The sequence below is a fragment of the Apaloderma vittatum genome, unplaced genomic scaffold, assembly GCF_000703405.1.
Source record: "Apaloderma vittatum isolate BGI_N311 unplaced genomic scaffold, ASM70340v1 scaffold3697, whole genome shotgun sequence".
NCBI classification, from domain to species: domain Eukaryota; kingdom Metazoa; phylum Chordata; class Aves; order Trogoniformes; family Trogonidae; genus Apaloderma; species Apaloderma vittatum.
Genome location: NW_009724423.1, coordinates 140,671 through 156,715, shown reverse-complemented (window position 1 = coordinate 156,715; position 16,045 = coordinate 140,671). Strand labels below are relative to the sequence as shown.

The 16,045-nt window shown below is 39.1% G+C and overlaps 1 protein-coding gene across 1 annotated transcript in view; it reads left to right on the top strand.

The window, feature by feature from the left end:
- SEMA3D (sema domain, immunoglobulin domain (Ig), short basic domain, secreted, (semaphorin) 3D) overlaps nucleotides 1-16,045 on the top strand; it is a 93,034-nt gene that overhangs the window by 56,283 nt on the left and 20,706 nt on the right. The window contains exons 8-11 of the mRNA XM_009872480.1: nucleotides 1,725-1,839; nucleotides 2,245-2,314; nucleotides 3,287-3,431; nucleotides 15,493-15,715. Coding sequence (XP_009870782.1) covers nucleotides 1,725-1,839; nucleotides 2,245-2,314; nucleotides 3,287-3,431; nucleotides 15,493-15,715 — 553 coding nt within the window. The remainder of the gene's footprint in view (nucleotides 1-1,724; nucleotides 1,840-2,244; nucleotides 2,315-3,286; nucleotides 3,432-15,492; nucleotides 15,716-16,045) is intronic.

Genomic DNA, 16,045 nt, shown 5'->3' with positions numbered 1-16,045 from the left:
GTGAAAGCCCTGCAACACAAGAATTGCTTAGCTAATCTGAATTGCCAGAGGAAGGAAAAGCTTTACGCTTCTTGCTTTCTAGGACTCTTTATTACAGCTTTGTAATTGTTTGATTTTAATTACACTACAAAGTTTATCTGCTGTGCCTTTGAACAGAACACACACATGCAGAGCTTCTTTTTCCTATTGGCTTCAGGCTGCTAATTTTGACACCTCTGTAATAAATCTGTTGGCTAGATGCAAAGCTTCAGGCTTGGCAGGACCTCAGGAAATCAAGAGAGGAGGTAGCAACTCTTGTAAGAACAGGACTTCCAAAGGCAATAGATTAACAGAAATCATTTCCAACTGAGTTAACGTATTTAAAAGCACCAAGCACATAAAAAGGGAAAATGGTTAGAATGCATTACCAGACAAGTGTTACTCCTTTTGAAGCACCTTTCAGCACTTAAACCTGTCTTTCTGAAAGCCTGTATTATATATATGATACAGACCTGAGAAGCCAAATACAATCTATGGAAATACCACGTAATTTCCACCAGACGATGTTTCCTGCTGTCTGACTCTATACCTTCACATTTGCAAAAAAAACGTGGTTTTTTCCTAGTGAATCTAGACAGAATGAATGTTTTCGACCAGACTTGTGATGCTTACATTTACAGAACAGTTTCCCTAAACTTCAGAACTTATGAATGAAAATGAGTAAGCACCTTCATGAGGCAATTCAGAACCAATAGCTAGGAGACTACCCTTGGTGATAACATTTCTCTTAAGTGTTTGTATTCTCGGTTACTGATGGAATATCATTGCTGCTACAGTTTTAAGTATAAAAAAATAATAAAAAAGATTGATGCCTAAATAGTATTGCAGTATCTACATAGAGCTGTCTTTTGGTGCCAAGTGGTACAGATAAAGGCAAACTCCTAAGTCCCAGTCTCATAAAATTTCCTCTAAAATCCACCCTCCCTAAATGCCTCTACTGATTCAAGTCAGTAGCAGGACACCTATCCTTCAGAAAGGTAATTCAAATTTGAAGTGACCGTTTAGAAATTTCTTTTCTTTCTCCAGTGACTAAAGGAAATTTAGGCAAGTATGCTCATATCTTGGAAATCAATAATAAAATAAATGAAAAACAACTCATTCCTCCTTTTTGTGGAGGATAGAGTGATATTTCCATAACAATTATTATTAAAATAATATGACTGTTTTTACCTGGAATGAGTCTCTCTCTGTATATGTACACAGAACGAACAGTGCATTGCAAGAACTGCTGATGAATATAGTTTTTCTTTTCTTGAGAAATCATTCCAAATTTCCATATTATTATTTGGTTTATAAAAGATTCTTGAAGAACAACTGATTGCAAAAATTAGCATCACAAGGAACAAGAAATCACACGACATAAGCATATATTTTCACAGCATTCCAGCTGTAGAGCTGGTGAGAGAAATTTGCGATCAGGTTTGGGTATAATTAGGAAATCTGAGTTGCCCACTTTCTGAACTGAGAAGTGACTACTGGAGCTACTATAAAAAAATGGCTGTCCTACACTGGTTTTTGAAAAAGAAAATTACAGTTACAACAAAGAAAAGACTTTGTTGTTGTGGTAAGACTAAACTGTGGAATCAGACTGAAGAAACACTGTCAATTCTGTGCTGCCATCAAATAAATCTTAAAACTCTTCTTATTTATTTAGTACTAAAGTATTTTAATTTTATGTTTATCAGAATGATATGGGAGGCCAAAGAAGCCTAATAAACAAGTGGACTACATTTCTGAAAGCCAGGCTTGTGTGTTCAATACCGGGTCCTGAAGGAGCAGACACACATTTTGATGAGCTGCGTAAGTTGATTTATCTTAAATTGTCTATTTTGACTTCAGTATTGCTTGGGGTTTTTTTTGTTGTCTGTAGAAACACTATGTCTTGTTTTGATTTTACTCCTCTTCCAGACAGTGGTGGTAATATTTCCAATAGTTTTCAGAAGGCCGCGATTATAACTGGAATTAGCCTGATCAGAAATATGGGATTTTTCCCCTTTCACTCCAGAAGCTGAAAAGTGAAAACCTGATTCTGTATAAAACCACCTGCAAGTGGACAAACTTCAGGATATTCACACATATTCATATGGCAGAAATTAAAATTCAGACAAAAATAAAGCTCTGTTATATATTATCTCAAAGTTATAAATGGTAAATACAGAAACATTCAGTGGATGTTTAATTAAAAAAAAAAATTTCCCATTGCAGAAGATATATTCTTACTTTCTACAAGAGATGAAAGAAACCCACTTGTATATGGAGTCTTCACTACAACAAGGTATGTGCTAGGGTCGCATTTGCCTCTGGAAACAAATGCTGAAGTTCTTACTGAAGCCTTTTATTAAACCCTTCTATTATTAGTTTCTGATTTCTGAGAGCAGTGAGAGACTGCGTGAATAAGGCTTGCAGTATTGGGGCACTAAGGACAGTGTTTTCAGAAATGGAAATAATAACTTTTGTATGTCTGACTTGTGAGAATGATTGTAAAAAAGAATAAAAATTTAACAATCGAAAGCATGCTAGTTCATTTCAACCTCATCTAGTTCAATTTACAAATGTAAATCCTATTTATTGAGCAACCAATAGATACTATTTAAGACATTGTCATGAGGCATTATTTCTGTAAGCAACAACTTGACATCAGCTGTTAAAATTGGATGACATGTTGCACAATGAATTAAGTGACATATGAAGTAACTAAAGTACATGCCACGGACATTGTGTTCTTTGGAAAACTGAACTGTTTGAGTTTAATTTTTTAGAAAAATACATTTAGAAAAAAAGAGAAGAGACATTGAAAAAAAAAAAATGTTTAGCCCTATCTCATTTTATTGTTTATCCAATGTAATTTGAAATTCTTAGGCACATCACCTGTAAAATAATATGGACTTCCGGATATGAACACAGTGTAAAGGAATGTCCTTCATTTGCAGGAAATTCTGATCGAAATAGCTAACAAACGATAGCTGGAAACTGTCAGCTGCTAGAAAAAAATGGCAGTCCACCAAGTGGTCCCAAAGGCTAATTCCAGGTTTCAAACCAGCAAAGCTTTAACTTACAGCGACAGTGATATTAAATATCTGTACTTATCAGACCTGTACACAATGTTATTTAGCACTACTTATATTAACTATCAGATGCAGGATTGATCCAATCCCCGTTACACTCTCTGGAATTAGTTCATTCCCTGGGAGAGGCATGCACTGAAGAGGTGTTTACAATATGCTTATCAATCCACCTTCCTTCTCAGCTCTGTCTTCAAGGGCTCTGCAGTGTGTGTGTACAGCATGGCAGATATCAGAGCTGTTTTCAATGGCCCTTATGCTCACAAAGAGAGTGTGGATCACCGGTGGGTACAATACGAAGGTCGCATCCCGTATCCTAGACCTGGTACAGTAAGTATCTCCTTAATTACATACTTCTATTTTTACTCACAAGCAATCATACTTCAGACTCCTCCCCGGATTGGTAATTTATATTTTCCACTCAGGATGTTTCAAATTATCCTCTCAACCCTGTCCCTCCTGTTGACAGCTCAGACTTCTACCTACCCTGTAGGTATATAAATATACATTTTTCCATGTCTCTCAGATAACATTGTGACCAGACTGTCTATTTCCTGATTGACTCTCATATTGTGGTCTCCTACTGTACAGCTGTATTTCTATCTGTTGGAATCATCTCTAAGGCATCAAACACTTCATAAAAAGCCAAAGGCATTTCCTTATGGAATATGAAGTCTTGTATTTCTGTTAATTTTGTGTCTGCTAAAGTCCTGTTCCTTGTGATATGGTTAGTGATTCTATAATGTGTGTTTGTACATGTGTTGTGTTTTGAAGTAAAATAAGGAGTTCATTACTGGAGATTTTATGTGATGAAAGATAAGTGATAGGAAGAAAATAAAAATTTAATATCTGGAAACACTTCTAAATACCAATCTCTTAGACTTCAGATGTAACAATCAGGCCAAAACAAAGAGGAAAATTTTTTTAAGAGTTAGTAAAGAATTATTCACCATTTCTCTTTTAGAATTAAATTTGGTAAAGCACAGACCTACATTACAGCTGATGAAGAAAATGATATTTCCAAAAAAAATGCATCTACTTTAATGAAGTCGTCACGACATCGAGCAGCTCTTCATATGTAATGTGTAGAAGAGCAATGATTCCAGATTAAGATGGATATTATCCAGGATATCCAGAATATTCAGTGAACTGGTACTGGGCCGCTGCATAAATCCAACTTCACACTCAGCTACTGAGTACCTTGGACTGCCGCTGGTACTTTGCCTAGAGGCCGTCTGGGTATTTTTGCACTATTCCTCTGACATCAACACTGATGTAACCTTTGCTTCAAGGCACATTAGAGTTTATTTAGCTCTTCTTTCCACGTGTTTTCTTGTGTCTCTGTGTCTTCCTCATGGGCCTAATTGCATGGTCGAAGCCCATGCTCTTTGCTGCACTCGGTTGTCCCAGGCTTTGGCAGGTCCAAGTCCTGAGCTCTGAGTTGCTCCTCTCAACAGCAGGCAAGTTTGCAGAAGACAGCTCTCTCTTTAAAGAGAGAGATTGATTTGACTTGCCTAGGATCTATGCTGCTGGAGGAAACGCACTGCTAATTTAGACAATACAGGCATTGTATGCTTATGCATCTCTCTCTCATGCAAAATATATAGTGCTCCCAGAAAAGAAGATTTTTTTTTTTTTAAGTGTGCACAAACTCCATTGCTGGTTAACAAGTGCAGATGGGTTTAGTCTTAAGTACAAAAATGGTGCCAGTGAGAACAATAGCTGGTCCCATGGCATCTAAAGAGATTAAAATAACTCTCTTGAAAAACTCAGAGTGCCCCATAAGGATGAACACTCTGCACAGATAGATGGATCATAAGCTCATTGCATTTTTGAGTGTATTAGCCATCACATGGTAGAGCTGGGATTCGCAAGGAAGGAAACATGTCATGCTGAAGCATGTCAATGCTGATCTTTATCATGATTTGAATATCCATGCAAGTATTTTAAAAGTTGGAAAGTTTAAAGATGAATGGGTATTTTCCATGAGCTGCCCCTTAGCTCCACAACTGCTTCTTTTAAGCACCTGATAACAGCTCTAAGAAAATGCTCTGATAAAAATCCTTAGGTCCTCCATACTCAGTGGATTTCTGTAGGAGATTGTCTGACCAAGGATTGAGAAGGGAAGTGGATTTTACTGAACAAAGCTCTCAGAAAAAAAAGATATCTGTCATATTTGCTATGTAGCTAAGGTAAATGTATTGCTGCATAGTTATTTATCTTTTGTCTTAGCCGGACTGCAGCATACTTCAGGCTCTGTGCTTTAATATAGGGTAGCTGTTGTGCCATGCCTCATTTTATAATGGGCTATGCCAAACCTCTGGTTATGAGTAGAGTTAGGCTGGGATCTGAAAAAGAAGTGCAGTGCTCAAAGGCAAGAAAAAGAAGCAGCATGAAAAGCTGAAATGCTCTTCCTTAAAGATTAATTTCATCATTTCTTGCCAGCTCTGAGTTGGTTCAGGAATGCTCAGAACAAAGCCAAAGAGGGATAATCTATCCTTTTTTAAATTACTAGAACATTTTTGAAATTTAAGCTCTGCCTAACTGTTGCCTACAGTTAGCGTAGCCAGCACTTCCATGATTGTATATTTTTTATATTTTAAGCTACTGACAAAATATAAAAATGAGGTTGGACTCAGTGACCTTTAAAGATCCCTTACAGCCCAACACATTCTATGATTCTATGGTTCTATGGCTATACTAGAAACTGTGTTTCCTCCGATGTTTGCCTTTGAGGGAGGCATGGACTTCCTTTCAGCATTTATACAGAGGCAGGAGACCGCTTACCCTAATTTAACTTTCTGCTCAGCTGCCTTTATCTCCTAAGTAAATAAAGCCGTCCACTAGAGAGGCTGCGACCAACTTTGATATTGAAATTTTGACAAAATGCTTCCTGTGGCAATTTGTGTCAGAGATAAGACTCCCAACATGATATCATGCCTTTGCAACGCCGAGCAGCAGCGGGAGCCTCTGCCTGCCCGGGGTCCCCCGCTGCGGCGGGGTCCGCCTGCCCTCTGCTGTCCCTAGAAGAAGGGGGACAGGGACTCTCTGCACCATTGATGCAGCAATATGTGCAGTTCTTGCACTCTTTAACTTCTTCCAGCAGTGTTAAAGAGCAAGTGGAAATAACGAGGATTAAACAGAGGCAAGACTTCAAGTCTATTTCAGTTTGGAAGCTGAAAAATAACAAGTAAAAAGAGACACAAAACCATGGAGAGACACTAAAGTGTGGAACAGGCAGCCGTGACACAAAGGGCGATTTGAAAACCAAGAGAGCTTTTGCTCTGTCTTCTTTAGCCGTTTAAAAATTGGATTTGTGTATCTGCAGCTGTCCGCAGATAACAAATCCACTTTTTTCCGATCTCTTAGGGTTTCACCCAGAAAATTATCCATTGAGGAAGAAATCATCAAGGACTTTCTTTAAAGTGTGTTCTGTATTCTGAAACAGAGTTTTCAAAATGCCCTCACAGTAATTACAAAAGGCATTTGAACAACATTTCGGTGAATTAGGAGGAAAAAACCCCCCACATTTCTAGCTTGTTTATTTAGCTTTGTAGTATGAGGGAAGCTGATAGTGCCCATTTGGAAATTCTGATGGGTTACACAGGAGTCATCTTCTTTTCATTGATGATGAGTAGATGCCGTTGAGGTCAGATTTTTAGAGCAATGTCAGGGTTTCAAGATGCAGATTAACACTTAGTTTCATCTATTGCAGAACCCTAGCTGCTGTCCAAGGCAGCACTAAATATTTTGATAGATCTAGATATTTTACTGACTGATTTGCCAAAGGTTCAAAACGAAGTATTGAATCAACAAAGTAAGATTCTTACAGTCTAAGTCACTTCTTAGTTACAAAAAAGGAACAGCCTAGCATGCTGCTTTTGACAAGTTTTACGTCTCAGTCTTTCCACTCTAGATCTGATTATGGTCTGAGCTCTTGAATTCCCTATGTATTTTTTTTAAAAAATGAATTCCCTTACAAGTCATCAGGTTCTCCTGTGATCTTTTTCTTCTTTTTCTCTCTCTATTGTTTTTTCTCATTTTCTTCAGTGAAACTCTTTCCTTTATTTCTTTTGCTAATCCAGTGCACAGGCTGATTGAGTTGTGGTGACCGTTCCGTTGGGACTTGGCTGAGCCACAGAGAAGTAGTGTCTGCCAAAAAAGCCTCCCTCTGTCCTCCCTTCTGGTTAGTTTTGCTGCTTTAATAAGCGTGTTCATAAAACACTGAGGGTTGCACAGGTTTCCCTTGTTATTTTTAGACTTATCTTCCTCTTTCACCTGATCTTTTATGGGATAGACTGCATTCTTTGCTCTCCAATTCCTCTCTCCTTTGATCTCTCCACTGTAAATGGGGCTGCTTAATTAAGTGAAATGTTTCACTTTATGGGTTTATTTTCCTGACAAAGCCTCCTCCACCTCCTCTTACTTACCAACCTGGTTTCCCCAACATGAATCACCTTTTAGTTCCTCGCAGCCTTCCAAAAGGCTGCGAACCCTGTCACCTTTCCACCTGGCAGAGGTCAGCAGAGAATTGCCAAGTGCCATCTGCAAAGCCAAGTTCACTCATCTAGCTGATCTCAGCCCAGTCAGCCTCATATTAATGCTCTCTTCTGTCAGCTTTCTTTATCAGCCACAGAGGTGTGTTAAATGGAAGAGCAATACAAAGTGCTCAATACATTTGTCTGGAACAGGGAATAACAAATCTTGCATATCCAGCGGGATGTAAAGCTCTATCTTGAAAAGCAACGGTGACTTCAACTTCTCTGAAGGGATGGTTTTGTTGGTTTTGTTTGTGCTTTTTTTTTATGGCAGAGGTGAAATGAGGTTGATTCAATTTAAAATCTGTGCTGTTTGTTTGTCTCCTGCAGAACTGGACTCATACCCCTCTTCCCTGCCCTATTCCAGTCTTGCTCTGAGTAGCTGCAGAGTTAACGTGAAAGTCTCCCTGTTGAGTGTCCAGTCCTTCTGGTACAACTTATCCATCCTGTAGAGAAACACTATGGCTTTTTGCAGATATGCCCAAATGCAAAATGTGTTGTGTAGCTTGGGTCTGACTAGAGAGAAGATATTTAGGTCACTCGGGAACACAAGTCTCATCTTTTTTCATCGATTTATGGTTGAATCCACAGTTGCACGAGTGCCTATGCCCTGAGAGTCATCTCTCAGCTGTGATCTAACCCACAGAATGTCATAAAACTGTAAGCACCCTTGGCATCTTGGAAAGTTACATCAATCCTCATATCTTAGCCCCTCAGAACTCAGACTTTGCATTTCTTTCTAAACCATGCAATTCAATGAGCTTGGTGTGTGGGAGGTCCCCATTTAACATAGAAGTGAGTAGTTAAAGTTAGTTCTTCTGTTTCTTTGCTTTTTGCTTGATGGATCAGTGATAAGGGAACTTGTTTAGAACTTGGAAGACTTTACATTACATCGTAAGAGAATGCTGACTACAAGGCCCTATCTCCTTGCTAGTTAAATATTCATTCAATGAGACCTTTGGAAAAAAAGGACTATGTGGTTAATTCATTCACCCTGAGGGAGGGTCTGGTGCTCCAATTCCTACTGTGCTTAACTTGAAATAGAGAGCTTTTCAGAGGAAAATAGATCTTCTCCCTTTCTGGTTAACATCTGAGAAGTATTCTTCGTTACTTTGGCTGAACATCTTGAGCAGGAAAGAGCAAGGAGCTCCCAGGATGTCTCTGATCCAAATGCCTGGAATGAAGGGGCACTTCCCCTAGGAGAGAAGCCCAGACTAAGACATCTAATTCCCCAATATGGGAGAGATTTAAGAAGCATTTAATTCCTTAATGTTTCACCCTAGCTACTTCAGATGCTCCCAAGAAAGTGACTTGCTGGTGTGTTGGTGCTTATTTCTCCTTGTGAAATGCATAAAAATTCTCAGCCTGGACCTTGTAAAATCTGCCAAGCAGATGCCTACTGCACTTAATATTATCAAGTCCTTGTTGTGTATCTAGCCTATGGGTGTTTGAGTCTCATTGTTAAGTGGGTTTAAGGCTCAGTGTGACAAGTCACTTTTAAAGTGGGATTTTCAACACACTTGAAATAGAAACTCTTTAGAAGCTCCCAGGGAAGAGCATTAAAATTTTGTCAGTAGACAACAGCACTGCTTAACTGTATACTTTTTTACATACCTTATAGATAATTTCCCAAATAATTGTCACAATTTTAATAGGTGTTAGATCCAGCAGCTCTTACTGATTTTGCTTGATGGTGCGAAGGCCTATGTATTTTGGCAAATTTAGGACCCTAACTTCTGGCACAAGCTTTTGAAAATCTTGGCCAGGGTTCCCACATAATGTTAACACAGTCACACCGTATGTCTCAGTATTGTGAGAGATCTACTCATCCAGCACTCTGCTAAGCTGCAAATTTAATAAGACAAGTGAAAAGAAAAAGAAAAACTTACATATGTGTGATGTTTCTACATTAGTGTGTATTTGCTTATATTTGAGAAAGATTAGACTTACTTTACCACTTCCTGATTACATTTGGATACAAATAAAAGAGGAGGGAATAAAAGGTGGCTTTGCAGATCATCTGGGATCAACTCAGTCCACGGTGGTCACTGTCAAATCAAGTTCGCTCAGGCAGCACTGGAAAAGCTATAATTTACTATTGATTTAATTCTTTAAAATTTTGTGCCGTGAAGTTTATACAGCAGTTGAATAGAGATGCCATTAGCAATTCCAGCTCTGCTTCTCTTAGGCTGTTTTTTTTCTTTTTTTGTTTATTTTTTGGTTCTTAATATGTATATTTGTATCAATTTATCATTCATGACAGTGAGGGCTTGAGCAACCCCAGAAGAATAAATTATAAGATGAATAAATGTCTTTCAGGATTCTTATCTAGCAGTACTAATTTTACTGATTTAATGTGATTAACTTTTACTGTTGTCAGCTGTCTAGAAGGAAAGCATCAGATCTGAGTTAGTCGTTTAGATTTATCTATGAGAAAGAAAGAGATAGGTGCCTCCTCTGTGCAGTTCCCACATAGCTGAAATAAGAACCTAGGTCAAGTGAGATGAATCCTGCCCTGCTGCAAAAACCAAAGGTGCTGAGAGAGCACAGTGATAGTGTTGTAAGAACTTCTATGGAGCCAGATTCTCCTGCAGTCCACATGGAACCATGCTGCCAGTCTACTCCTGTGACATTTGATATAAAAGAAAATCTCTTATTGTCTCCAGTGGGAGATGTCACATATCTGAGACAACATCTGGTGCCGATGATGTGAATAAATGTCCTCTCTGAACTGGGTGGAGAACATCGATATCATTATCACGAGACATGCAAGAGGATGTGAACTCACATTTTCAGAGGTGAAAGGCTGCTTTTCTCACTCCCTTGGCCATGCAGCCTTTACCATCATGCATCCTACTGATTGCTATGAGAGGAAGTGGAAGCCTACAGGAATTGTTCTGCAGTGACGGGTGGACACAGATTTAAACAGCTGCCTGAGGACTTTACCAAAGGGTGGCCAAAATGAATTTTTCACTCACTGGTTCCATCCATCATGCCACAGTGAGTGATGCCTCTGGAAATAGCTTGACTGGCCAAACATAACAGGGTCACACCTGCCCAGCTGTTCTTGGTGGTCATGCTGTCTTAGGATGGGATCCAGAGCTCTCTGAAATAATTGGAAAAGGCCCTGTTGACTCAAGCTGATCTTTGAGCCAGACCCTTAGTCCTACTTTCTACTAAATTAGCTGTGCAAGCTGGCAAAGATTTCCCTATATCATGCATGGCAGAGTTTGGGCCCTTGGGATTATTCTTAACGACTTTATAGTTCCATATTGGTAGACATTTTATTCTAGTGGTTTTGAGTAAGTGATGTCATTGTTCTCATCTTCCTCTGTTGATGTATTTTTGGCAAGAATCTAGGACAACTTTAAGACCCATGGGGCTACTCCCATGTTTCACATAGAAATGGTCTTCTGGGATTGAGCTGTGAATAGGAAAGCAATCAGCAAATTTCCAGAAGACGTGGACTGTAACTCAGAGAAGCGAGTGAGAACATGAACCACAGAAAATGCACCTATGAGGGAGAATCAACCTCTAGTACATTGTAAAGGAGAAAAGAATTATTACATAGTTGAGGAAGAAGTGAATTTGTTTCTCATCCCATATAGAGTAAATTGATGCAAAATCTTGATCCAAAGGCCCATGTGTTTCTTTCTATTGATTCTAACAAACTTTATTTCAACACCTGCAAAGATAAAAATGCTTTTGAAATCAGTAGGGCTTTTTAGGATTGATTCTAGTGTAAGTGGCAAAGACTCAGTCCTTAATTGTAAAAGAAAGGAGAAATATTCATTCCTGAAGCACTGCTCATGTAGCAAGCATGCACATGATTTGGTTTCTGACTACAGCCCACCTCAAGAGTGTAACCTTTCAAACACTTCAGTTTGTCAAAGCACAGCAGAAAACGGAGTGTGGGAGATCATACCCAGGAAGTCAGAAGGAGAGGTTCTTGCAGAAATGCTAGCATAAAACCCCTAGGGATAACTCACTGGAATATGTTTCCAATTGTTTGGTGTTTTTTTTCAGTAGGAATTTCTTCTTCTTTTTCACTTTTATTAAACTTTCGAGGGATGTCCTTTGAGCAGTTATCGCAATATAAACCTGTTTCTTTTTCTTGTCTGTTCTTTCACAGTTCTTTCACAGAGTGAAACAAAATGACTGAGTATTTGATGCAGTATGTTTTAATTCAAATTTACACAGATTTACTATCCATAGAGATATTTTCCAAAATCTATTAGGTGATTCAGAAGCCTAAGACTAATTTTCAATGAACAATTTCAAAGCCTTTATGAGGATGTACGGGCTTAACTCTTATGAGTTGAAACCGTGCTAAGCAAGTGGCCACTTGCACAAAATCTGTTAGGTCTCTAGATAGCCATAAAAATCAGTCTGAGCAAGGAATGGAAATAGGTTGTAGACTCTTAAATTAAGTGGGCTATGACTCATTTAAATAAAATACAAGATCAGGCTCAAGTGCAGACCTATGGTCACTGTACTGTTTAATTCTAAGATGGGCTTTTAGGATGGGTTTAGACATGCTCCAAATGGTGCCCTGTCTGTGGCAGTGCTGTTACAGTGTTTGGGGTCTAAGGTAGACCAGGAACTGTCCCCAACAGACATTCAGATGTGGCTGTAGATGTGGATATAGAAGGTCAGCTGGTCTATGCTTCACTGGCCTGTTTTGTTTCTGAATATATGAATAGTTTCTGATGCTTTTGAGATTGTTATCCTCTGTCAGAAATTTTTGTTTAACTAGTTGCTGTTGTCTTTTCACTTAGGGTATTCATACAGGTGCTTGTTGAGGTAAAACTGTTTATGATGAGAGTAATTCTGCGTTGTATTAGCTGTGTTTAGTGCATGAAGAATTCATCCTTAGGCATGTGTACGCAATATCTGTATGCACTGGGCAGAGGCTACCTTCCCTTTTTAGCAAGCACTGCCACAGGACACGGCGTGTGTAACTCTCACTCCAGGCATTAAGAAAAAAGCAGTGCAAACCCAAGGCAGAAGAGGGTCCAGGCTGGTCCTGGGCCCACAAGGATGATAGTGGTTAATGTTGTGTAGCTGTAAGAAGGGAGTTTTCCAGCACTGGAGAAGAGACATGCTCTGCCCTTGGCACTGTGTGTCTGTTCCTTCTGCAAGTGTTTTGGGTAACGCCAAACCGTACATAGTAGAACAAATCCTAACCACAAGGCCTTAACTGGCACCGTAGACTGAATACGTGCCAAACTGGAGATTTGGGAATGTGAACTAAAATCTTTGCTGAAATTAGGCATAAAGGAGGATTGTAGAGCAAATTCACGGCAAATCTTAATTTTTGTCTTGGAAGACTACAAAAGCATTATTTATTCACATTTCTGCCTTCACAGATTGTGTTATGGCTCCACCTGCCAGGAAACACAGGGATTGCTGGTGAAAAAGTGTTAAAAATGAAACACTCAACAGTATATATGTAAAAAGGGTGTCACTAACTGGAATAGTGTTTCCCATTCATCCTATTATTATCATCCAGGATTTGTAATGCCCTGTTAACACATCTAGATGTCTCCAGTTGGAAAAGAGAAGCTTTCTCAATCTCAGATTAGAGACGAAGTATAAAACAAGGGGTGGAAAAGAGATAGAGTCATGGAAAGGAAAGCAGAGATAGGTGAGCATGAGAGATGATGGGTCAGCAGCAAGACTGACCTTGCAAGTACATTCCTGTCCTCACCATGAAAAACACAGAAGAGAAAAATTTCAAGGTTATTGAGGAGGTAGGTTTGTGGGTGGTCTTCAGACAAGATATGTAAGCACCAACTTTATGTATGTCAAAGAAACAGCTGAGTTGATTAGTTTGTCAGAATGGGACTAATGGAAGTGGAGCCAGCCTCAGAAGTGACTGAGTGACACTGGGGAAGTGTCTGAAGGAGTGATCCCTGTAGCAGTTGTCTGGACCAGGAAAGGATGAGACTGCACTGTTCAAAGCCATTGAAAAGGATGCTGCAGCATCTGAGCTATGGGCCTGGGTAAGAGTTTCAGCTGGGTGGGTGGGTAAGGAAAGTCACTTCTGAGAAATAATGTGCTACAGGGATCATCTGGCACCTGGAGAAAAATCAACAAAAGACATAAGAGGTGCAGTTCACTGAAGAATTATGGCCTCTGTTTATAGGGAAAATTTAAATGTGGGTGTTTCAGTCTGGAAAAATGAACATGGTTAAAGTGTTTACTAGGGGTGTTCTGCCACAGTAATTCCGAGCCTATCTGCCTAGAGAAATCAAGGCATTAGTCAGACAATGGAGCATGATGCTGAGGGCTCTTGCCCAGTTCTGGCTCACTGCATCGACAGGGCAGAAACTCATCCTCAACAAGAGGGACAGAAAGACGAAAATCGCAGAAAAACTGATCTGTGACAAGACAAGCTTTAAACACTTAGGATTATCCGACGGTAGCCACCGGAGGGCACTCTGTACTCGCTGTTCAAAGTCCGTTGCACTCGTTCAGCATGTAGTAAGTTTAACTAAATGTTGGTACCTGTGCCTTGAAATGAGAGCCAGACAGCAGGACGGGTCTCCTTGACAGGTGTCCTTCACTCCAAACTTGATTTCCTGGTCTTTGTAAAACATCCAAAGTGACAAGAGGAGTGGGGCAGAGAACGAGGAGGTGAAGTCCATTGCAAATATACTGATTCTATCATGAGAATTTCTCTAGTGTTAAAGCAATGCTTTCAAAAAATGAAGTAATGATGACCAAGTGTTGTTTTGAGATGAGAAAAATTAATGAGTAACCTGATTACTTACAGACTTCACAAGTGTTCTCACAGAAAACTTGATTTCTACTTGAATATCGATTGAATTTATGACATGTTCGTAAGACCTAATTTCCAAAGCAGCCTACGCTGATGACATTTATTATAATACTATATGCAAGCACTTTCTAAATAATTAGAAAAAAATAGGTATAACTCTATATTATTAAATTGTTTATGGCTAGATTTTGCTGACTCAAATATATGATTTCTAAAAAGTTCAAAGTGTGTCACAGCACTTAATGTGCTTCTTGAATCATATTAATAATATTTTTTCATTATTGATGACAGTGATATATTAAGGCATACCTCATATGATCTTAAGGAACACTCTACATGAAAAAAAATAGTCTTGGTTATCGTGTTAAATACCATTTGGTGTTAAAACTCAAAAAAATTGTGGAGCTTGTAATAGTTTGTGTTTACAGATATGCTAATACAATAAGTATAAATTAATTCACACTTCATCAAACATCAAACAGACAACTTCTCTTTTCTAATGCTGTCTTCTTTTCCTGCTAAGGAAGTTCATCACTTCTCAAAGTTTTAATTTAGTTTATCAAAATATCTGACTGAGAAACAAGAAAAAATGATAAGAATTTTTCTTCAAAGCTTGCATTGCATACAGCTATAGTTGTGCAGGTGTGGGCATATAACTAACAGGAATGGAAGATTTATAGTTCTGAGTAGTAGTAGAAATGAGTGAGATGAATCAAATTAACAGGTTTGGGGTGGCTTAAAAGAATAGGTGGGAGTAGGATAAAGGAAAAAGAAGATAAAGAGGAAGAGCTTTTAAAGAGAGGTAAAAATGAAAGGGGAAGGAGAGAGTGGAGAAACGAGGGAGAAAACAAGTCTTTGAAGAAACAGAGGAGCAGACACCACCAGTGTGATCCCCTGCTTTCAAATTAACACCGAGCTTTTTCAGTAGTAAATCAGCCACTGGCAAATGTGCTTTACAAACCAGTATAGCAAATCGGGATGAGACAGTTTTCCTGCTACACAAAGAAACTTGCAGATTACTTGTACCTCTTTCCTAATATTCCTCTCTTGTTGTCTCTCTTTTGTTCAGTGTCCAAGCAAAACCTATGATCCGCTCATAAAGTCTACCAGGGACTTTCCTGATGAAGTCATTAGCTTTATTAAACGCCATCCACTGATGTACAAATCCGTTTACCCAGTGACGGGAGGACCGGTATTCACTCGGATCAACGTGGACTATCGTCTGACTCAAATTGTGGTGGACCACGTCATGGCAGAGGATGGGCAATATGACGTTATTTTCCTAGGAACAGGTATGAGAGAGGACATGCACTTGTTCTGCACAAACCACATCCTTTAAGAACACATTTACTCCAACAGATCCTGAATAAGCCTGTTAATTAGCATCTTTTTTCCTACACATGCAGCTTTGGGAAACATTTAAGTTCCCAATTCTGTGCCAAGGCTTCACGCAAATGCTAAGATTAGATGAATCTGTCAGCTCAAGAGATTGCTGCTACTGGGATTTTAATACCTCCTCGTCCCTAGGTGATAAACCAGTTAAGGGTCAGAATACCTGGAATTTCTTACCCTCTGAGCACCATTCAGTACTTGTCTTTACATTACATGGTAGTCTGGCCCCC